The sequence below is a fragment of the Mobula hypostoma genome, chromosome 6 (assembly GCF_963921235.1).
Source record: "Mobula hypostoma chromosome 6, sMobHyp1.1, whole genome shotgun sequence".
NCBI lineage: Eukaryota > Metazoa > Chordata > Chondrichthyes > Myliobatiformes > Myliobatidae > Mobula > Mobula hypostoma.
Genome location: NC_086102.1, coordinates 137,896,776 through 137,922,566, shown reverse-complemented (window position 1 = coordinate 137,922,566; position 25,791 = coordinate 137,896,776). Strand labels below are relative to the sequence as shown.

Here is a 25,791-nt window from a genome sequence, read left to right as displayed (position 1 = left end):
ATGATTATGAAATGGAATTTCTCAGATCCATTAACAATCCATGCTTCTTAGATATTTCAGCCCAGATTATTTAAGACATACTAAGCATAAGAATGCAGTTTAGTAAAAGAAGAATTTAACCTTAACTATCCATCCATGTTTAGAGTTGGAGTCTTATGTACAGATAATTTTTGATTACATTTTCACACAATGCACATGATCAATTTAGAGATGGAAAGTTAACAGTTTCATTCAGTAAGGAGTGCATTACTTTGCTAAAAGGTCTGCCTTTTGGAAAAAGAATTTAAACCAAGGTCTACAAGAGAGCCCTCCCAAAATACATTTGGCTTATTGAGCTTTGCTTTTCATATCTGTTGGTAAAAGAAGAATTTTTAGATTCAGATGGAAAAACGGCACCGATAGTTGATAGGGGACTGTGAAGAGTAAATATCACATAAAACAAAAGCAACACACACAAAATGCTGGAGGAACTCAGCAAATCAGGCAGCATCTATGTAGGGGAATAAACAACCAATGCTTCAGGACGAGACCCTTCATCAGGACTGAAAAGGAACGGGTGAAGGGGCGGGCAGAAGCCAAAATAAGAAGGTGAGGGAAGCATTAGGAGCGTAAGGTGCAGAGATCACAGGGGAGAAGCAGTGAAAGGGGGTGTCACTAAACTCCTGTCAAAGAGAAAGCAGCAAAGAACACTCATCGTGTTTTATTGAAAAAAGCATTTAAACACATGGTTACAGACACTTGTTGGAATTTTTACAAGTTAGTCTGTAATATTGTGCATACATTTGATCTCCCTGACTAAGGAAAAATACACTAGTAATAGCAGGGTTTATTGCATTGATTCTTGCACTGGTGAGCTTATCCAATATATAAGTTATACTGATTATGCCAATACTCAAGTTCAAAAGGCTAATCTATGGGCCGTTCCCAGGGACACACACAAAGATTGATATCAAGTGCTGCTGGCAGATCATCAACACAGTTAAAGTCACCCTTTGGTCTGCCCAAAATTTGTTAGACTGCTAGCACACCCTGATGTCCATGGAGGCACACTGCCAACTGGGACATTCCGAGCTTCAGGACTACATTCTAAGCGACACACTGAAGCTTGGTGCAGCCACTGCAAGTGCCTAGCAGGGAAGAACCACGGTATAGGGTTCCTTCTGCTACTGGAGAAGAGATCGGGTTGGATGAGGAAGCCCCACAATTTTTGCAGTAGAATAGCATCCCGCAGGAGCAAGGGTGGCAATAGTCACATTGGTTTTAAGGAATGCAAGAAAGAAAGAGATTGCACTGTTTATTCTTGTAAGCATTTTTTGATTGTGAATAAAGTTTATTTTAATATAAAAAAGTACTCTTAAGTTCAGAAGGCTGAGAAGAGATTATATTCTTACAGGACTTGACAAAGGAGATGCAGAGATGATTTTCCTGACTTGTACTACTGCTTATAGTCTTAAAGTAAGGATTTGTCATTCAGGACTAAAAGGCTGTAGTTTGGATTACATAGCTTCAGTGAGAGGGAGCTTGGATAATTTAAATGACAACCAGGAGTGAAAATGTCTGAGGCAGGGATGATCATGACCAAAGCCAGCAGTGAGAACACCTTCCAAATCTTCAGAGTTGTAAATTATTCTGAAGAAATATTAATGGCCAAACTTCCACTGAGCTCAGAAAACATTCCTCTGAATACACACTAATGCAGTAGAATTGGAATTAGTTTCTTACTATCACTTCTACTGAGGTACAGTGATGAGCTTGTCTTGTACGAGCAATGTATCAGTGTTCAAGCTTTTCACTGTACCTCGATGCTAGTGATAATAATAAACCAATTGCACCTGAGGTCAGAAAACCTTTATTTCTTAAGACCATAACACATAGGCCATTCAGCCCATCAAGTCTGCTTCGCCATTCCATCACGGTTGAGTTATTGTCCGGCTTAACTCCATTCTCTTACCTTCTGTCCACAACCTTTGATGCTCTGATTAATTAAGAACCTATCAACATCCACTTAAATATATCTGATGAATTGGCCTGCACAACTGTCTGTGACAATGAATTCCACAGATTCACCACCCCCTGGCTAAAGAAATCTTTCTTCATCTCTGTTCTAAATGGAAAGCCCTCAATTCTGAGGTTGTGCCCTCTGGTCCTAGACTCTCCTACTATAAGAAACATCTTTTCCACATCCACTCTATAAAGGCTTTTCAACATATGAAAAGTTTCAGTGAAATACCTCCTTTCCCCATTCTTCTAAACTCCAGAAAGTACAGGCCAATAGCCATCAAATGCTCCTTGTATGTTAACCCTTTCACTCCAGGGATCATTCTTGTGAATCTCCTCAGAACTCTCTTCAATGCATAGCTGTTCTTCAATAAGGGGCCCAAAATTGCTCGCAATATTCCATGTGCGGTCTGACCAATGCCTTATAAACCCTCAACATTACATCATTCATTTATACTCCAGTCCTCTCATGACACTGAGCTCTTCTTCTGCTGCCTCTGTCTTCGAGCGTATTCCTTTGGCAAGGACTCCCCATCCTGCATTGATGACTCCTTCTCCTGTCTTCAACCCTCCTCCTCTTCCTGGACAATCCGCCCTGGTCTTCTGCCTGCTCTGGACCTTTTCATTGCCAACTGCCAATGGGACATTAACCATCTAGACTTTAAAACTCCTCTCTCCTATTCCAACCTCCCTCCTTCCAAATGCTCGGCTCTCCACTCCCTCTGCACCAATCCTAACCTCAACATCAACCCCGAAGATAAGGGAGGTGATGTAGTAGTCTGTTGTACTGACCTTTCCCTTGCCGAGGCCCAGCACCAACTCTCAGACACCTCCTCTTACTTGCCTCTTGAAGAGGACCCCACGAAGGAACACAAGGCCATTGTCTCCCACACCATCACCAACCTTATTGACTCTGGGAATCTCCCATCCACGGCCACTAACCTCATAGTTCCCGCACCTTCCTTTTCTACCTCCTACCCAAGATTCACAAACCTCTTTGTCCAGGAAGACCCATTGTTTCAGTTTGTTCCTGCCCCACTGAACTCATATCAGCATACCGCAACTCTGTTTTATCCTCCAAGTTCAGTCCCTTCCTGCCTACATTCATGGCACCTCACACACTCTTGATCTTTTCAAGGATTTCAAGTTCCCTGGCCCCTATCATCTTATCATTACTATGGATATCCAGTCCCTATACACCTCCATCCCCCACCAGGAAGGACTCAAAGCTCTTCATTTACTTCTGGACACCAGACCGACCCAGATCCCCTTTTTTCCACCTTCTTCCGCCTAACGGAACTTGTCCTCACACTAAATAATTTTTCCTTTGGCTCCTCCCACTTTCTTCAAACAAAAGGGGTAGCCATGGCACTTGCATGAGTCCCAGCTATGGCTGCCTTTTTGTCGGCTACGTGGAACAGTCTATGCTCCAAGCCTAAGTTGGTGACCGTCCTGCACTTTTCCTATGCTACATCGATGACTATATTGGTGCTGCTTCCTGCACTTCTGCTGAACTTGTCGACTTTATTCACTTTGCCTCCAACTTCCACCCTGCCCTCAATTTCACCTGGTCCATTTCCAAGACCTTTTTTTCCTTTCTTGATCTCACGATCTCCATCTCCGGATACAGCTTATCCATCAATGTCCATTACAAACTCACAGATTCTCACAGCTATCTGGACTATACCTTGTTCCACCCTGCTACTTGTAAAAGCGCCATCCCCTTCTCTCAATTCCTTTGTCTCTGCCGCATCTGCTCTCAGGATGAGGCTTTTCATTCTAGAATGAAGGAGACGTCTTCCTTTTTCAAAAAAGGGGTTTCACCTCCTCCACCATCAATGCTGCTCTGAACTACATCTCCTCCATTTCATGCACATCTGCTCTTACCCCATCCACCTACCACTCTACCAGGGTTGAGTTCCTCTTCTGCTCACCTACCACCCCACCAGCCTTTGCATCCAACACATAATTCTCCGGAACTTCTGCCATCTCCAACGAGATCCCACAACCAAGCACATCTTTCCCTCCCCCCCCACCCAATTTCTGCTTTCTGCAGGGATTGCTCCCTAAATAACTCCCTTGTCTATTTGTCCTTCCCCACTGATCTCCCTCCTGACACTTACCCTTGCAAGCTGAACAAGTGCTACACCTACCCCTACACCCCCTCCCTCACTACCATTTGGGGCCCTGAACAGTCCTTTCAGGTAAGGTGACACTTCACCTGAGAGTCTGTTGGAGTCATTTCCTGTGTTTGGTGCTCTCAGTGTGGCCTCCTGAATACTGGTGAGATCTGATGTAGACTGGGAGACCACTTCGCCAAGCATCTATGCTCCATGCCAGAAGCAGCAGGATCTCCCAGTGACCACCCATTTTAATTCCACTTCCTATTTCGATTCCAAATTGTCAACCCATGGCCTCCTCTACTGTTGCGATGAGGTCACACTCAGGTTGGAGGAACAACACCTTGTATTCCGTTTGGGTAGCCTCCAATCTGATGGCATGAACATCGATTTCTCAAACTTCCAGTAATGTCCCCTCACCATTTCCCATCCCTTTTTCCCTCTCACCTCATCTCAATGCCCGCCTATCACCTCCCTCTGGTGCTTCTCCCCCACTTTTTTTCTTTCTTCGATGGCCTTCTATCTCTTTTACCAATCAACTTCCCAGCACTTTACTTCATTACCCCCCTCCAGGTTTCACCTATCACCTGGTGTTTCTCTCTCCCCTCCCCTCACCTTTTAAATCTACTGCTCAGCTTTTTTTCCTCCAGTCCTGCCGAAGGGTTTTGGCCCAAAACGTTGACTGTATCTTTTTCCATAGATGCTGCCTGGTCTGTTGAGTTCCTCCAGTCTTTTGTGCGTGTTGCCCAGATTTCCAGCATCTGCAGATTTTCTATTGTTTATGCTACCATTGCATTTGCCTTCCTCACCATCAACAAAAGCTGCAAATTAGCCTTCAGGGAATCCCGTATGAGGACTCCCATGTCCCTTTACACTTCTGATTTTTGAAATTTTCCTTCCATTTAGAATAGGGACTCCCAACCTGAGGTCTACAGAGCTCTTGGTTAATGTTAGGGGTCCACGGCATAAAAAAAAGTTTGGGAATCTTGATTTGGAAAACCAACTACACCTTTGTTCCTTCTACCAGAGTGCATGACCATGCACTTTGCTACACTACATTCCATCAGACACTTCTTTGCCCATTCCCTCATTCTGTCTAAGTCCTTCTGCAAACACACTACTTCCTCAAAATTACCTGCCCCTCCACCTATGTTTGTATCATCCACAAACTTGGCCACAAAGCCATCAATTCCTTCGTCCAAATCATCGACATATGACATGAAAACAAGTGGTCCCAACACTGACCCTTGTGACCAGTAGCCAACCAAAAAAGTCTCCCTTTATTCCCATTCCTTGCCTGCTGCCAGTCAGCCAATCTTCTACCCATGCTATTACCCCAGTGCTCTTGTTGAGCAGCCTCATGTGCAGCACCTTGTCAAAGGCCTTCTGAAAATCCAAATAAACAACATCCACTGACTGTCCTTTATCTATCCTGCATATTATTTCCTCAAAGAATTCCAACACATTTGTCAGGCAAAATTTCCCCTTTAGAAAACCATGCTGACTTTGGTTTATTTTGTCATGTGCCTCGAAGCACCCTGAAACCTCATCCTTAATAGAGTCCAACATCCTTCCAACCACTGAAGTCAGGCTAACTGGCCTATAATTTTCTTTCTTCTGATTCCCTCCCTTCTTAAAGAGTGGAGTGACATTTGCAATTTTCCAGTTCTCCAGAACCACACCAGTGTCCAGTTATTCTTAAAAGATCATTACTAATGCCTCCATAATCTCTTCAGCTATGTTTTTCAGAACACTGGAATGTAGACCATCTGGTCCAGGTGACTTTTCAACTTTCAGACTTTTCAGCTTCCCAAGTACCTTCTCCTTACTGATAGCAACGGCACTCATTTCTGTCCACTGGCACTCTCAAACTTCAACCATACTGTTTTTGTCTTCCAGTCTTCTGGCACCTTATCCACGGTGAGTGAAGAAGCAAAAATCTCCGTTAAAACCCCAGCAATCTTAACTCTTAATTCCATTATCATCCTGGGATAAATCCTGTCAGAATTTGGGCACTTATCCATCCTTCTATTAAGAGGCTCTATGAGTATACTCAAAGCAAATACTGAACCACATTTAGTTATTAATTGAATATTTCTACTTTAGTAATCAAGGTTATACAGTTAGTGGAGGAAAGAGGTGCTGAGGTTAAAAAAAAATCAACCACAACTATACTGAATAACAGCACAGTCAGAGGAACCATATGGCATTTACCTGTTTATGTAACATTCCAAATGTTTAGAAGTTGTCACAAAACTGTCAGAAGATTATGCTGGATTGCCAGTTTCTTTTAACTAATGGTACTGGTGCCATACAAAACTAAGTACAACGTACATTTACAGAGTACCCCAATCTTGGCTAGCATAAGGTGATGCTGGGAGCCAGCACACAGCTTTCATCTTTCAATTGCTCACTGTAACAATTCAGTCAAGCATTGCCAATGTTCTTTTAATAAATCAAAGTTAATGAGTTTACAAGTGATGTATATGCGTCTATACATTTATTTTGAAAATGGGAATATTAGAGGAACACAAACTGACATGCTTGCTTCACTTGGCCTGTGAAAGGTATCCAATTTTATTAAATTATCACAAAAAATAGCACTTTCCTTCTCATCATTTCTATCAGGTAACTGCTATCACAAATCACTAGTTTGGGACTGGTCAATGATCCTCCATCTTCTGCCCTAAGAGCTGTACTGAAACACTGAAATGAGATATGTCTGTGCTAACATAGCTTGTACAATTAAGAGTGTGACATTTTCCTCTGCTCCAGCTGTGCTGCCATTAAGAGCTCATCTCATTTCTGCTACATTATTGCTATTTCCATGACAACTGGTCAATTAAATTCCCAGTTCATTTCTTCCATAGTTTTCTTTCCCCAGATCCATTAATACTCATCTTTGTCAATATTTTGGTGCAAAATATTTCGCATTCTGAAATGGAAGAGTATCCAAAATCATCCTTGTTTTCATGACCAACAGATTACTATCTATAAGAACAGACTGCAACACCTCCTCCATGATTATCTTCAATACTGGAGCTCTGCAGAGATGCATTCTTGGCCCCTTATTTTACTTCCCAAGCACTCAAGACTGCTTGGGCAGGTTCTGCTAGAACTTCATTTATAAGTTTGCAAATGACATCACCAATGGGGTAGTGCTGTAATTACAGACATCCCACCCTGCAAAAACTCATTTCAGGGAGGTAGCACCATCAATTTGCAGGAGACTTCCGGAACTTCCGGGAGTGGTGGGATGTCTGCAATAGAGTAGCTCCTTAGCAGCTAGCCAGCTAGCTTAAATAACCGCCCCTTCCTATAGATGCTGCTTGGCCTGCTGCGTTCACCAGCAACTTTGATGTGTGTTGCTTGAATTTCCAGCATCTGCAGAATTCCTGTTGTTTTAGCTTAAATAACGTTAGGTATGCTAATGAATGAATGACACCTGTTAAACTCACCTCAACATGTCTTTTACATTTTAACCCACCATGGGCAATAGAAAAGTCACTGTTGCAAACAGTGCAGCGAGCAACACTGTCATTATTTTTGACCCCTATTAGGCAGGGGTACACTTTAGGGTAGTCTGGGGTGACATACGTTTTATATTTTCTTTTTTTGGAACACTCTCCCATGGCGCGCTCTCCCTCGCACTCTCTCTCTCTCGCTTGCTTTCGCGCTCTCTCTCGTGGTCGCTCTCGTGCTTTCTCTTTTGCTTTCTCTCTCGCGCTCTCTCACTCGCTGGCTCTCAAAAAAATTGATTTCCGTGATATTGTATATAATTTGCGGGCATCAGGGAGCCATTATTAATATGCGGGAGACTCCCAGAACTTCCGGGAGAGGTGGGATGTCTGCAATTGCTTTACAGTGCCAGGAATCACTGATCAGGGCTCAAATCCCACATTGGCTGCAAGGAGACTGTATATTCTTCCTCCGTCCTCATGGGTTACTGAGTTGTGGATATGTTACATTAGTGCAGCAGGTTGCTCCCAGCACAATCCTCAGACTACATTGGTCACTGTAGCAAAACACACATTTCACTGTAAGCTTCAATGCTTTGATGCATATGTGACAAATAAAGCTAATCTTTAATCGTTACATGGACTACAGCGTGGTGGCATGGTGTACGGCAATAACCTTTCCCTCAATGTCAGCAAACCAAAAGAGCTGGCCAGTGACTTCAAAAAATGGGGTGGTGGACATGCTGAATTAACGGTGCTGAGATGGAGAGCGTTAACAGCTTTAAATTTCCAGGTGTAAATATCATTAACAATATTCTCTGCTCCAGCTACATGGACCAATGGCCAACAAAGTACATCAGCTACCTCCTACTTCCTCAAAACGATAATGAAATTCAGCATGTCCCCAGTGGCTCTTATCAATTTTTACAGACGCATCACAGAAAACATTCTATCCAAATGCATCACAGTTTGTCTGGGAACTGCTCTTTCCAAGACCACAAAAAAATTGCAGAGAGTTGCAAATGCAGTTTCAATGCATAATGAAAACCAGCCTCCCTTTCATTGACTATCTATACTCCCTGATGCCAAGGGAAAACAGCCAACATAATCAAGTGCCTCTCCCATCCTAGTCATTCTGCACTCGGTCCCTTCCCTGTTGGCAGAAGATATGGATGCTTGAGAGCATGTGCCAACACTCTGAAGGGCAGCTTCTATTCCGCTGTTATAAAACTCTTGAACAGACTGCTTATACAATAAAAATGAAATCCTGATCTCTCAATTTACCTTGCCTCTTATTTGTCTACCTGCACTGTACTTTCTTGATAAACGTAGCACCATTTTCTACATTCTGTTATCTTGTTCACCTTCCTTACTAACTTGATGTACTTATTTATGAAATGGAAAGCATGCAAACAAGGATTTTCACTGTGTCTTGGTACATATGGCAATAATAAACCAATTACCAAAAATAAAATCATGAGATATTAACCTTACCCATTCAATGGAAATTGGACACTAGGGAAGTAAATGCCAGCAGATTACACATACAACATGGAGTTACTGAGTTCACAGATTCCAACTTTAATCTGTTGTTCTAAAGAGGGACCTTTTCTGTGATATGCATATTGGTGACATTTTTAGAAGTAATTTTAACTATAGGTAGAAGCCATAACCACTTTACTACCAGGCAAAGGTATCAGATAAAATCACATGGCCTGAAGAGGAATGGATGGCACAGCAGTGCTTTAACAGGCTGCACAAGAAAATCATCATCCTACCAAGTATCTCTTCTGCTAGACAGCTATTGAACTGTACTATGTCTTGCTATTTGTGAAAGTCAAGGCACTGAGTATGAGAGTCAGTAAGTCATGTTGCAGCTGGGTAAAACTTCAGTAGCACATCTGAGATACCGTATTTAGTTCTGATTACCCCATGACCAGTGGATCCAAAGGCTTTGGAGAGGATACAGAGGAAGTCAGAGTCATAGAACCCCACAGCACAGAAAAAATGTCCTTCAGCCCATCTAGTCCACAGCAAACAATTAATCTGCCTAGCCCCATCAACCTACACCCGGACCATACCCCTCCCATCCATGAACCTTTCCAAATTTCTCTTAAGTGTTGAAATCAAACCCACATCCACCACTTGTGCTGTCAGCTTGTTCCACACTCTCTCCACTGTCTGAGTGAACAAGTTTCCCCTCATGTTCCTCTTAACATTTCACTTTTCACCCTTGACACATGACTTGTAGTTGTAATTTCACCCAATGTCAGTGGAAAAAGCCTGCTTGCATTTACCCTGTCTATACCCTTAATAATGTTGTATGCCTCTATCAAATCTCCCCTCAATCTTTAACATTCTAGGGAATAAAGTCCTAACTTATTCAACCTTTCCCAATGAAACACGTCCTCAAGTCCTGTCAAGATCCTTTAAAGTATCTCTGTACTGTCAATTTTATTTACATTTTTCCAGTAGATAGGTGACCAAAACTAGACATAATCCTCCAAATTAGGCATCGCCAATATCTTTTATAATTTCAACATAACATCCCAACTCCTGCCCTCAGTACATTGACTTATGAAGGCCAATGTGCCAAAAGTTTTCTTTCTGAGCCTATCCACCTGTAACAACTCTTTCAAAGATTTATGGATCTGAATTCTCAGATATCTCTGTCTAACAAACACCTCAGTTCCCTACTGCTCACTACGTAAGACCTACCCTGGTCGGTCCTCCCAAAGTGCCACACCTCACACTTGTCTGCATTGAATTCCATCTGCCATTTTCAGCCCATTTTTCCAGCATGTTCAGGTCCCGCTGCAAGACTTAATAGTCTTTCTCACTGCACACTATACCCCCAAATTTGGTGTCATTCGCAATTTTGCTGATCCAGTTTACCATGTTATCATCCAGATTGTTGATATAGGTAATAAGCAACAACAGACCCAGCAGTGATACCTGTGGCACTCCTTTAGTCACAGGCCTCCAGTCGGAGAGGCAAACATCTACTATCACTCTCTGGCTTTTCTTGCACAGCCAATATTTAATCCAATTTACTACCTCATTTGAATGCAAAGCAACTGAACCTTTTGACCAACTTCCCATGCAGAATCTTGTCAAAGGCCTGGCTGAAGTCCATGTGGACAACATCCTCAACGTTCCTGATAACATCCTCAATATAATCTATAAGGTTGATTCGACACAACCTTCCATGCATAAAACCAGGCTGACTATCCTTAACCAGTCCTTGTCTATCGAAATACTTATATATCCATTACCTTAGAATACCTTCCAATATCTTTCCCACTAAAGATGTTAAGTTCGTTGGTCTATAATTTCCTGGTTTATTCCCTTGGTTTAAACAATAGAACAACAGTAGCTATCCTCCATTCCTCTGGCAACCCATAGCTACGGTTGCTCTATATATCACTGCTAGGACCCCTGCAATTTCTGCACCTGCCTCTCACGGGGTCCAAGCGAACACCCTTATCAGGCCATAAGACCATAAGATATAGGAGCAAATCTAGGCCATTTGACCCATCGAGTCTGCTCCATCATACTATTATGGTTAATCCAATTTTCCTCTCAACCCCAATCACCTGCCTTCTGCCCATATCCCTTTGTGCCCTGACCAGTCAAGAATCTATCAACCGCTGCTTTAAATATACATAAATACTTGGCTTCCATAGCTGTCTGTGGAAAAGAATTCCACAGATTCACTATTCTCAAGCTAAAGAAAATCCCCTCACCTTCATTCTAAAACAATGTCCCTCTATTTTGAGGCTGTGTCCTCAGGTCTTAGACTCTCCCACCATAGGAAACATCCTCTGCACATTCATCCTATCAAGGCCTTTCACCACTCAATAGGTTTCTGAGATCACTTATCATTCTTCTGAATTCCAGTGAATACAGGTTCAGAGTTATCAAACGCTCTTCGTATGACAAGCTATTCAATCCTGGAATCATTTTTGTGAACTGCCTCTGAACCCTCTCCAGTTTCAGCACATCCTTTCTAAGATAAGAGGCCCAAAACTGCTCACAAAACTCCAGGTGAGGCCTTACCAGTGCTTTATAAACTCTCAAAATTACATCCTTGCTTTTATATTCTAATCCTCTTGAAAAGAATGTTAACATTGCATTTGCCTTCCTCACCACAGATTCAACCTGCAAGTTAACCTTTAGGGAATCCTACAGAAGGACTTCCAAATCCCTTTGCATCTCAGTTTTTTTTACTATTTTCTCTCCACATACACAACATCTACCAATTCTCCTTTGTCTATCCTGCTTGTTATTTTTTAAAAGAATTCCAACAGATTTGTAGGCAAGATTTTCCCTTGTGGAAACCATGCTGACTATTTCATCTTGTGCCTCCAAGTACCCTGAGACTTCATCTTTAATAATCAACTCCAACATTTTCCCAACCACCGAGGTCAGACTAACTGGCCTATACTTTCCTTTCTTCTGCCTCTTTCCCTTCTTGAAGAATGGAGTAACATTTGCAATTTTCCAGTCTCCTGGAATCATTCCAGAATTTAGTGATTCTTGAAAGATCATTATTAAGTCCTCCATGATCTCTTCATCCACCTCTTTCAGAACCCTGGGGTGTGTACCCCATATGGTCCAGGTGACTTATCTACCTTCAGACCTTTCTGTTTCTCAAGAACCTTCTCTCTAGTAATGGTAACTTCACACACTTCATGACCCCTTGTATCTGGAATTTCCAGCGTACTGCTAGTGTCTTCCATAGTGATGTCTGATGAAAATATTTACTCTTTGGAATGTATATATCCCACGCCTTCCAAATTGTGTCGAGACATTCTAGCTATTGCTGCTCTGCCATCATCCCTGCCAGAGTTCTTTTCCAATCATTTCTGGCCAACTCCTCTCTTAAGCCTCTGTAATTCCCATTATTATACTGTAATACTGATAGATCTGACTTTAGCTTCTCCTTCTCAAATTTCAGGGTGAATTCGATCATATTATGATGACTTGCCCCTAACGGTTATTTTAAGCTTTCTAATCCAGGGGTCCCCAACCTTTTTTGCACCGTGAACCGGTTTAATATTGACAATATTCTTGGGGACTGGCTGACCGCAGGTGGGGGGGGGGGGGTGTTAATCACGACCAGAATATAGGTGATAAGTCAACTACAAGTCACTTATCAGTGGCTAATACAGTCAATTTCGTTTCTAAAAGGGTTTATCTAACGAATTTAATATTAAACACACAGCGCATATTTTCCTCGCCTGAATATAGTGATAAGTCAATTATAAGTCATAAGGGGGTTCCTTATGTCCAGTCTATTCTGCAATTTAGTTTTCATTGCATTCATTGCAGAAAACTCCGCTTCGCAGAGATATGATGTTGGAAATGGAAGCAACGTTTTCAGTGCTTTCGTAGCTATCTCAGGATATTCAGCCTTGACTTTGATCCAGAATGCTGGCAGAGATGTTATGTCAAACATACTTTTCAGCCCACCATCATTTGCAAGCTCAAGGAGTTGATCTTCCCGTGCTGACGTGGATGATTCACCGGGGACATTCACAAATGGGTCACGGACCCATTCCTTTGCACGTCTTGGGTCATTTGCGGTTGGGAAGTAATGCTTGAATTCTGTCGACAGCAAAGACAGGTGTTCGTGCACCTGCGGTGAGCCTTAGTCTCTCCCAAATTCCCAGCTAATGTTGGGAACATGTCAAATATGCCCCTGTCCACTTGCCGTCCCCACAGTTCCAGTTTGGCTTTGAAAGCAGACCACTCCTCGTCACTGAAGTGTGCTGCCAGTGGTGACTTTTTGAAAGAAATCTCTGTAGCTGCTGTCTTAACTCAAATACCCTGGCCAGGGCTCTCCCCCTTGACAGTCACTTGACTTCAGTGTGTAGGAGAAGCGTTTGTGCTCTGCATCCATTTCCTCACAAAGCTGCTCAAACAGACGTGAGTTAAGGGCTTTTGCTTTGATGTGATTGATAACTTCAACAACGTCACTCAATACGCTGATAAGATCAGGTGACATTTCTCAGCTAGCCAGCATTTCCCTGTGTGTGACACAGTGTGTAGACTGGCATTCAGGAGCAACCTCTTTGACTCGGGTAGTGAAACCAGACTCATTAAGCCATTCCAACAGCTGTGCTTCGATGTCCTCCGCTATGTCATCGATTCTCCTTGAAACTGTGATAGCTGAAAGAGAAACCTGTGCCATCTTGTTAGCTGCAGCTTCTCCCAACAGTTCACAACACATGTCCTTGGCAGCAGGCAGAATCAATTCTTCACCAATAGTAAAAGGCTTCTTAGCCTTAGCAATACGGCTAGCCACTAAGTACGACGCTCTCAGAGCAGCAGCATTTGTGGAGGTGGTGGTTCTCAGCACTTGCTTCTGTCCCACTTGCTCACATTTTTTCCGCTCAAAAAACTCAACAGGTTTGTCTTTAAGTGCAGGGTGCTTGGATTCAAGGTTCCGAAACAGTTTTGAGGGCTTCATTGCCTCATTAAACAGCTTGTCTCCACATATCATACACAGGGCTTGGAGCGTGCAAGTCAACGGTCACAATAAAGTCATATTTTATGTACGACTTGCCATATTTTCTCTTGAAGGAAGTTTTTTTTTGCAGTCTCGGCCTCAGCTGTCTCTGCGCTATCATCATCTTTACGCCTTTTGTGTCGCCTACCATCTCTTCCAAAGAAACTCACAAGTGACGTTTGTTTTTTACTCATCGAGTAGTTGCAGGTTAATGACCGGCTGATGACCTTCAAGTTCAACAGTGGGCATGACAGGGAATGAGGAAAGGTGCAGCTGACTCATATCGTTTCCTCGCGGCCAGGTAGCACATGCTTTGCAGCCCGGTACCGGTCTGCGACCCGGTGGTTGGGGACCACTGTTCTAATTAATTCAACTCTAATCAATGACTAGGCCCTAGGGATTTACCCGCCCTAATTTGCCTATAGAAAGCAAACACTTCTTCCTCTGTAATCTGTACAGGGTCCATGATCTCACTGCAGCTTTGGCTCATTTCTCTAGATTCTGTGTTCATCTCCCAAGTAAATAAATATGGAAAAGATCAATTTAAGATCTCCCCCAATTCTTTTGGCTCCATGCATAGATCACAACTCTGATCTTCCAGAGGACCAATTTTGACCCTTGCTATCCTTTTGCTCTTAATATATCTGTAGAAGCCTTAAAATTCTCCTTAACCTTAACCTTGTCTGCTAGAGGAACCTCGTGCCTTCTTTGAGCCTACCTGATCTCCTTCTTAGGTGTTCTTTTGCATCTCTTATACTCTTCAAATACTTCATTTACTCCTGCCTGCTCACACCTGCTATGTACCTCCTTTTTCTTAACCAGGGCCTCAATATCTCCCCAAAACCAAGGTTCCCTAAACCTCTTATCCTTGTCTTTTATTCTAACAGGAGCATACAAACTCTGTGCTCTCAAAATTTCACTTTTGAAGGCCTCCCACTTATCAAGCACACCTTTGCAAGAAAACAACCTGCCCCAATCCATACTTGCCAGATCCTTCTGATACAATCAAAATTGGTTCTCTCCAATTTAGAATCTCTGCCCAAGAACCAGACCCATCCTTTTCCATAATTACCTTGAAACTAATGGCTTTATGATCACTAGATGTAAAGTGTTCTCTTACACAAACTTCTGTCACCTGCCCTGTCTCATACCCTAACAGAAGATCTGGTATTGCATGCTCTCTAGTTGGGATTTCTGTGTACCGATTAAGGAAACTTTCCGAACACATTTGACAAAGACTTTGCTATCTAGCCCTTTTACAGTATGAGAGTCACAGTCAATACGTGTGAAGTTATAATCACACACTATCATAACTTTATGTTTCTTGCTCAGAGAGAAATATCTCTCTGCAAATTTGCTGTTCTAAGTGCCACGGACTATTGGTTAGTCTATAATATAATCACATTAATGCGGTCATACCTTTCTTATTCCTCAGTTCTACTCATAAAGCCTCACTAAATGAGCTCACCAGTCTGTCTTGACTGAGATTGCCATGACATTTTCTCTGACTGGTGATGTCACTCCTTCATCTTTAATCCCTCCCACTCTTAACGCACCTAAAACAATGGAATCACGGAAAATTGAGCTGCCAGTCCTGCCCCTCCTACAACCAAGTCCCACTAACGGCTACAATGCCATAATTCCACGTGATGATCCATGCGCTAAACTTATCTGCCTTTCCTACATTATCCCTTGCACTGAAATATATGCAGCTCAGAACATTAGTGCAACCCAGCTCAACCTTTTGATTTCTGACTTTCTATGTAGGCTTAGCAGTACCTTTCTGCACAACCACTCCACTATATGTTCTTTTGCTCTGGATCCCATTCCTCTGAAACTCTAGTTTAACATCTCCCACCCCGCAACACTAGCAAATCTTCCCACTAGGATATTGGACCCCTTCTGTTCAAATGCAATCCATCGCTTCTGTACAGCTCCTACCACCCCCGGAAGAGAGCCCAATGATCCAAAAATCTGAAGCCCTCCCTCCTGCACCATCTCCTTAGCCATGTGTTAAACTATATGATCTTCCTATTTCTGGCCTCACTAGCATGTGGCCCTGGAAGTGATCCTGAGATCACACCTTGGAGGTCCTGTTCTTTAACTTAGCACCTAACTTTCTGAATACACTTTGCAGGACTTTATCGTCCCTCCTACCCACGGCATTGATATCGATGTGGACCATAACCTCTGGCTGCTCACCCACCCACTCGAGAATGCTGTGAACTCAATCCGAGATATCCCTGACTCTAGCATGCGGGAGGCAACATACCATCTGGGAACCTTGTTTTCATCCACCAGCACGCTGTCTGGTATAGAGAGTATTACAGAGATAATGTATAGACTTGGATTGTTTCTTTTGGAGCACTGGAGTCTGAAGGGAGACCTGATGGAAGTTTATAAAATTATTAAAGTTATGTATAGGGTAGATCGTTCAAGTCTCTTTCGGAGTGTAGAAATGTCAAATACTAGAAGAAGGGGGAAACTTTCAGGGTATGTGTGGGGGAAAGGGATAGTTTCTTTTGGCACTATGGCTGGCACAGACATCATTCATGCATCATTTGCTCGGCATGAATATTAAGTTGGCTTGGAGGATTTAGATGGAGTCTGGGAGTCAAAACATCTCTTTGAGCTCAATTGTGTTTCCCTTTCGCAACAGTTTGAACCAGACCCTGCCTCTACCTTTCACATCTGTTTGAGTTCCATTCTGCTGTCTTCCTTTCAGATCCATCGAAGCCACATCCTGCTTTCTGCCTTGCACCTCTTGAGCCCTGCTCAGCCTTCTTTACAGCCGTACCCCACCTTCTCCCTTTTTAGGTCCGCTTGAGTTCTACCTTGATGGATCCACTCCCAGTTTGCCATTTCCACTCAGGATTATCCTGCTGCCCACTACTCCTACACCCTCGAAGGCTACCCTCACTTCATTCTGTCTTCACAGACAACTTATTCTTCTCTCCACCTAGTTCGCTGGTGCTCCACCGTCCACCACTTCACTTCCCGCAGTCCACTCTCAGTCTCTCCCCTGCTTCACCCTGCAGCTAATAACTGCTGTGCAGTCCTCTGTTAGTTGCCCCTTTGCTCAGTCCATCCCTGTCCTCAGTTTATCCTACAAGGTCCAATTAATAGAACAACATGCCAATGTGGTCAGAAAATCTTTATTTCCTCAATATGCAGTAAGGATTTTCAGGCACTTCCAAATGTTTACTTTCAGCAGTGACACATTGCCCTCTCATTCTAAACTCAGATGATGTTAACATAGGGGTCTGCAATATATAACACGTTTCAGGTGATTTCTACTGTGCAATGAAATGAATTCAACTGTGCAAAATTACAATGAGAACTCAATTGTGTTTTGTTTGTGTGAGATGATGCATGTGTAAATGTTTGTGTAAATGCTGCATGGCTCTAAGACCAACTCCCTCCCATCATCAAAAACTAATTCTCTATATAAATCAAAATATTAACTATCTGGATATACAGACAATTTACAACACTGTTCTGTGGAATAAAGGTAGCTAATGGAAAAAATAGTGATTGGCAAAGATGTGCAGAGAATTAGACAACTGAAATGGTAACAAGGTCACACTATGCACTTAAGCACATGAATGGCAAGTGTAAAAAAAACTGTTCAGGGTCACTAATCAAAGAATAAAGGCAACACAGACATTGCACACCTTCCCATGTTGACTAATCTTTTAAGCAAACTGCAGACTGGAGTCTAAAATAAGATCTCCAGCTTTTATCCTTTAAGCTTTCCATTCTATTTAACTACTCATATTTCTAAATATCTACTTTTGGAGTCATTTTAATGATAAAGTAACTTACTGAGGTAGTTTACAAACTTATCACAATGTTACTTCAAGTCAAGTCAAGTTTATTGTCATCTAACTATATACATGTATATAACCACAGAATGTAGATTCTCCAAACTAGGGTGTAAAGCACAGTACATTACACATATAACACACAGCATTTCTATCACTAGAAACTAATAGCTATCACATATACTTTGCCAAAAAAACAAGTCCATAATAAATACTATCCAATAAACTATTGTTGTGACTGAAAACCCTCTAAGTTTTTGTAAAGGTTTGCTTTGTTTTATATCTTATTTGCATCTGCTTTTTGAGAGGTGTGCATGAAGAAAGTAGCATGCTGGTAAAACACCATCCATGATCATATGAATTGCAGAACAGAAATAAGGTGCCACATGGCCAACTTGTTTATTATTTATGTTCTTATTAATTGCATATCAAATGGTGAACTTCTGGAAAGTCTGCAAATATCAAGACATTCCCAAATATCAAGCATGGCTTAATTAGTTATGCCTTGCATTCCTATGGCAAGGGATGTTACTTACAATGCCTTAAACTGTACAGAGCCTCTCAGATTTAAAGTTGATATCAGCTTCACAGACCAAGCAGCTGACAAATGGTGGACTTCAAGTAAATAAATATTTCTGTCAGTAAGGGAGAGTACAAGTGGTTTGATACTCCCAACAAATTTCAGGTCAACAAAGAAACATCAAAAGGTATGGAATAACAAAACCCTCAGCTTAGTTAGCGTAAGACAGCGACAAGGTATTGCACATACCTGAACACAATGACTTCTTCTGTTCCTTCCTGTTTCCTCTTGTACTGCTGTAGGCAGACACTGCAGTGCTCCTGTTTGGGGTTCAGTCCCCTACTAACTGCTGCACGAAGGTTGCAGAGTGACCAATGGAGGTCGTGGTTCAAGAGGTTTGTTGTGGTTTCTAACAACGTCTGTAAAAGAAACAGCAGGTAAAGGAACCTTTTAATTCAACCCTGTGTTAATGCCACACTAATTCTGTGCCAACGTGCCAACATTCCCTCTAATTTTTTTTTACAGCTGTTTGGAACAACCATTGTTCTAAGCAGGAAAACTTATACACAGATTGAAAACTGCACAGCACTTTAAATGTTTATTTTTGCAATATGCACATCAAACAAATGCAAACCACAACTCAAAGCACAAGTAAATGACGTCAAGCTGTCAAATCAAAGGCAAAAGTAAAACGTTTTGATGAGATGGCACTGGTGTTCAGCGGGCGAGATGTTTATTAACAATAAACCACTGACCTATTCAGTACTTATTGTTACAATTTGTAACAGCATTGTAACATAAAACACTAATAATGTAAATATGTTGAACTAAAATATTTCAAAGGTTGCGGTACATTTATTATATAGAAAATTTATGAACTATATTCATTAACACATTAATTACAGGGTATTTCACAATTATATTAATATAGATTTCATTACCAGCATAATTTCAAAATTATATTAAAATTATATAAAAGAAAATTCCAGCTGTGCAACAACAAAGGCTATATGCGTGGGGCCATTTCAGTTACTGAGCCACACACCCATGCATCTTAAAGAGAACAATGCAACACACTCACGTTCTTTAACCATGAAGTAGGGATGAGGCGGATATAGGAGTTTTAGATATAGTGCGATTGAACTTTTCAGTTCTTCTATCCCAGGTTAATTTCAGGATATTGCTTTGGTGTTTTTCAGTTATTGAAGATAACTTTAAACAAGAATGCATCAATTTCTAATCACAACTAAATCAAGAACTTGAATAATAATTGTACACTAGATTACATTTCACCTTAATTATTTCTTTTAACAAAATCATAAACCTGAATCAGAATCAGGTTTATTATTATCACTAACAAATGTTGTGAAATTTGTTGTTTTTTTTCTCCAGCTAAATGTTATGGTGGTGCAGCAAATCTATATATTTAACTTTACTAAGGGCAAACCAACTTTACCTGCTTATTTTTAATATCTGTTGTATAATAGCCTTTATAGTTAAAATTATCCAGCTTGCTAAACAACTGCCATATCAGGTTATGCAGAAGTCGAGAAGTTTATCATTGCCTGTGATTAAGACAACAATCAAGTTATTGTTAGATGTTGGTAATATTTGGATTCATTTCTAGGGTCACTGAATTGAACCTAAGAATCCATGTATGACTATTGCTTTGTTAGGTTTTATGGAATTATAAAAAAAGTATACAGAAGTATTTTAATGTCAAGAAATATAAATTTGCCATAGTGAATGGAAATCCTTCAACAGATATAATTGAATATTCTCCTTTTCCTCAAAATTAATCAGACATATATTGGTTGGCATGGACTCAATGGGCTAAAGGATCTCCTGGCCTATAATTACTCTATGACATAATGGGACTTGATTTCACACGTGGCTGAGCTGCAAATGCCAAGGTCAATCCTTTGGAAAAAGATAAAATTAAAGAGTTTTCATGAAAAAAAATCTGATTTATTTTCCAGTAACAATTTTGAAGGAATTTACTTTAAAGTGAAATGTTGTTTAGTGTCTTCTAGATAGACACATAGCTGAGGAATTAATTAATTGTTATCTGCTGCTACATCCAAACGACCATTATCCCTGGATGATCCTCAACAATGAGTGAAGGCTAAATGTTCAATTTACATTTCCAACATGTGCATGTATTAAAAACTGAGCGGTGACATTCTTGGTGACCAGATGGAGAATGAGCAGTCACGTGCATTGGTTTGGTCTTCAATTTAACTGAGTTGTTAAAATTAAAGAGAATATGATAACTAGCAAAAGGGATCCTATCAAAAACCTAAAGCTCACTCATATCTCTTGCAGTAGAAAATTAGGATTTTTTTTCCAGACCTGAAAGATACCGAGTCATTTTGTTTGTAATTGTCACTAAAACTATCATATTCATCAAAATGGGAAATGAACATATACATAATATCACCACCCATGCTATTCTACTCAGGCAGACAGTGTGCCTCATGAGTTTGTACACACATGCCTAGATAAAATGGAAACCCAGAATGCAAACTAGGGCTAATCAAAGCTGATAAAAATCATGGAAGATTCCTGTCCGAACTTCTGTGTAATCAAAAGTAGTCTGGCAGATAACATTTGTCAATCTTCCACAGGGAAGTGATTTCTGCCCCAGCAAGGAAGGAGCACATCAAGAAGGCATTGCACTAATGAATAACAAGCCTTGCAGGTATCCCATCTAACGAGGAAAGAGCCACTAACAAGGTCTTACCCTGACACGTAGTAATGATGACATATAAGCTAATTTCTCTTCTGATCAAAATAATAAAAAAGTGATTAACAGCTAATTTATTGTAAAATACCTAGAAAGTAATTTAGGAACATTAAACTTTGCATTAGAAATTCAGCACTCAGAGAGTTAAGTGATAAACTCAACAGACCTTACATTGCCTAACACAAAATGAACAAGTGCGCCTGTTGCAAATTAGCATCTCACAGCAGCCAATTAAAATTAACAGCCATAATGCTTAATGAAATGGAACTCATGATATAATTGATTCCTTTTTATACTAGCAAGTAGCCTTCCAGAATACGGAAAACACCTTAGAAGAGGACAAAAAGAATTCATTGATTAGGCCTGAGCACAAAGAACTGATGAAGGGTCTCGGCCCAAAACGTTGACTATACGCTTTCCCATAGATGCTGCCTGGCCTGTTGAGTTCCTCCAGCATTTTGTGTGTGTTACGAGCACTAAGACCTGATTGGATTAAACTGCAAGTCCAATTTATATTTATTTGAAGGGAATTATTAAAAAAGGAAATTCCATATTTTGAGACTGCAAAATAGAAACATAATGTTGATTCTTCACACTTGAAATAAGACAAGCAATATATGTATTACAAGAGACACAAAAGACTGCAGATACTGGAATATAGAGTGGCAAAGAATCTGTGGTAATATGTCCCTGGGTCAAGCATCTTTTGGGGGGTGGGGTGGGGTCAATGTTTTGGGTCGATATCCTGCATTAGGACTGAAAGTGGAGTCGAGAGCAGGAAGTGGTAAGCCAGAGCCATTAGATCATTGTTGTACCGAGGTTTGGTAAGGATGATGGGCAGATAGAGCTGGGGAGGAGGAAGGGGAGACAAAGAGGGCAGATGACTTTAGGTAAGAAGAGGGGGAAGTGGTGGCGATAGTGGAGATAGGTAAGAAAGCGATAAAGGCTCCAAGTGGTAAATTTAATAAGTAACAGAGGTGACACTGGGAACCACTGGGGGAAATTCAAGGGCAGGTGGAACTGACATGGAAGAGGAGAATATCCAATGTGTAAAGTCTGTACGTGGTTGGTGAATGGCTCAAAATGGGTAATGTGGTGGTGGTGGTGGGGGGGAGGGGTTCTTGGAGGAATGGGAAAGTGAACAAAATGTGAGGACCAGAGATGGATAAGGAGGTGGGGTGGGGTGGGAGAAATGCAGGATGTACTGTAAGTGTTAGCTGAAATTTATACCATCAGGTGTAGACTATGCATGTGTAATTTGAGGTATTTTCCCCCTAGTTTGTGTTGGGCCTCAATCTAACAGTGGAGAAGGCGAAGGAAGAACAAGTCAGTGTGGAAATGGGAAGGGGAGCTGAAATGACATGCAAGCAGGAGTTCAGGATGGTCATTGTGGACAGAGTACATATAGTTTACAAAATAGTCACGAAGTCTGCACACGATCTCTGTGACTTTTCTTTAATTGTACAGATAAATTGTACAAGTGTAGATTCACAGATATACAAAGATGCCTATTTGCATGTTTTTAGTGTTTTCCAATCATGTACCTATCTATATATTGTTTACATGTTGTAACTGTACCTGACATTAGCACTTCTCTGGCAATTCACTTCACATAGCTAACACTTGGGCCTGAAACGTCGACTGCGCCTCTTCCTATAGATGCTGCCTGGCCTGCTGTGTTCACCAGCAACTTTGATGTGTGTTGCTTAAACTAGGTCCTCTAGTTTTGAACTGGGAAAAGGACTGTGATTATCTTACCCATCTATGCCCCTCATAATTTTATAAATCTCTATAAAATGCCCCTTTAGCCATCTTCACTCCAATGAAAAATACCCAAGTTTACCTGGGCTCTCCTTAAAACCCAATATATAATTTACCTTTAATAACTTATGTCTGCTTCTGTTATATCAATATAGAAGGAGTGCAATGCATACTTGTAAGTTTCAAAGAGAGAATAACCAGTTTGCTAATAAACATTTGCATACTGGTATACTGCAGTTCAAGCATATTTCAATAAACATTTTTGATTTTTTATATAGTTTTTGTACTCTTACTCTGCTTTGAACCCAGTGGCAAACAATAGATGTCAGCAGTACAAATGCAGGTGGAGCACCCCTTATCCAAAAACTCCAAAACCTGAAAACCTTTGAAATCTGAAACTTTTTTGAGTGCTGGCATGATGTCATAAATGGAAAATTCCAAAAGGCACTGGAAAGGTTCTTAGACTCTGCGCTGGTCACTGCGCATTACAGAAAATTCTGAGAGGTGACATCACACATGTAATGAACAGAAGTTAATGAAAAATAAAAAAACATTGCATAAAAATAACTGAAGATTTCAATTGTGGATTCGTCAACGTTGAAATGAACATATCCTGCTTAACGGTATGCTGATCATGACAGAAGCAAACATCTATCACAACAAACTGAAAATTGAAAATAATTGTGAACATTTAGTAGGCTGGTTGCAGAAATTTAAGAAAACACACAGCATTAATTTTTTTTTTAAATTTGAGGCAATGAAGTGTCTGCTGATCACAAAATAGCAGAGAAATTCATTGATGAGTTTGCCAAGATCATTGCTGATGAAAATCAAATATGCTGAATGGCTGCATCAGTATACATGTATGATGAACAAATGCAAGACAAAGACTGTTTACTGGTAGGACATAAATTCGGAGTCAAGAATGATTCGATGCCAAACAATCACTGACTGTTCAGGTGGGCGGCCAAAGTAGTGATAGCTTACCTTTCTGATGGTTCAAGTATACGTTATTGTTTCATGCACAAAATTATTAGAAGTATATAAACTACCTTCAGGGTATATGTCTAAGCTGTGTTTATACTTGGGTCCCATACTCAAGGGATCTAATTATATACTAGTTGCAAATATTCCAAAATGCTACCAAATCCGAAATCTGTGACACTTCCAGCTCCAAGCATTTCAGGTGAGGGGTGCTCAGCCTGTACTATAGTCACTGTCAGGAGCAGATGACTGCTGCTAAAACTGCTTACTGGCAGGCTTCTGGAAGATTTTTTTGGATAATTATTTTTGACTCATCTACAATACACAGCAATTTAACTTCCCCATATTTCCCGGAAATGGATCAAATTGGCAACTGAATCATTTATGCAATTTAATACCACATTTCAACAAGAATTGGTAAATTACTCTGGGTTGCTTTCTGTTTCCAGTGATGAGTATTTAAATGAATGAAAAGGTGCATTCCCAATGTTTGAGAATATAGGTTAGCACAAATAGGTATTCCAAATGTAAATTTGTTCCAATCAAGAAATAGAATCTTAGCAGTGTAGGAAGAGTCTGCTCATCTTGCTATGCCTGTGCTGGTTCTCTGAAAAAGTGTTTATGCTTCATCATATATTTGTCTGTATCCCTGCAAGTTACTCTCAAGTACCTGTCAAATCACTCTTCATTGTTATTTAATGTAATCAACATCTCCCAACTTCAAGGCTGATGTTTCATATCCCATCAATTCTCCAAGTAAGAACATTGTTCCTTACTGAGATGCCAGATGTTTTAGTAATGATTTAAAATATATTATCACCGGTTAGTGATTCATTCACCTAAGTAATAGTTTTGAGCAACCTAATCTATCACACCCTCTCAACATCCTGAAAATCTTTGATGGTACTGCAAAACAACATAAGAACTGACAGATAAAGGCCAATCACAAACATGGGAAAATTTGCAGATGATGGAAATCCAAGCAACACACACAGAATGCTGGAGTAACTCAGCAGGCCAAATAGCATCTATGGAAAAGAGTACAGTAAACATTTCGGGTTGAGAGAAGGGTCACAGCCCAAACCATCAATTGTACTCTTTTCCATAGATGCTGTCTGGCCTGCTGAGCTCCTCCAGCATTTTCTGTGCATTGACAGGAAAGGCCATTAGCTTTCTCCTAGCTATTTAATCATTTAATTTTAGCATGGCTACTCCAAACACTGCCAAGGTGAAGCCAATGCTACATCACTGCAATTAGTTTAATGTGAAGGAAAGTGAAAATGGTGTACGGAGGTAATGTTACCGACTGTTCTTTAAGAGCAACATCATGGAGATAACCATATGGAATTGCGTGGATTTGATCAAAATTTCTTTCGACTAAATTGGAAAATATTATGAGTTATTAGCTATAGCACGATTAACTTGTAAAAAACTATTTCCCAAAACTGGAATTAATGCTTTTCAATTGACATTTTCTGTGCTAAAAAGTCATTTTCCATTAAATAGGTCACATATAGAACTCAATTTGAATCCTCAAATATTATAAGATTATTATACCATTTAGTAGCAAAGCCTCTTACGTATGCAGAGGCAAGAGACTGCAGATGCTGGAATCTGAAGCAAAAAACCTCCAGCAATTTGTTAGTTAGGCAGCATCTATGAAGGGGAATAAACAGACAATGCTTTGGGATGAGACCTTTCATCACTTATTCCTCTCCATAGATACTGCCTAACTTGCTGCATGCCTCCAGCATTTTGTGTGTATTGCTCAAGATTTCCAACACCTGCAGAATTCTCTTGTGTTTATCCAGAAGTTCGTTTCTTGCTCCTACCGTATGGCTATCACTATGTTTTTTTATGAAAAGC

The 25,791-nt window shown here is 40.8% G+C and overlaps 1 protein-coding gene across 2 annotated transcripts in view; it reads right to left on the bottom strand.

Moving 5' to 3' along the window:
• Positions 1-25,791, bottom strand: part of vps8 (VPS8 subunit of CORVET complex) — a 682,661-nt gene that overhangs the window by 251,212 nt on the left and 405,658 nt on the right. For both annotated transcript variants that reach the window (XM_063051804.1, XM_063051802.1), the window contains one exon: positions 18,684-18,853. In XM_063051804.1, the coding sequence (XP_062907874.1) occupies positions 18,684-18,853 (170 nt within the window). The remainder of the gene's footprint in view (positions 1-18,683; positions 18,854-25,791) is intronic.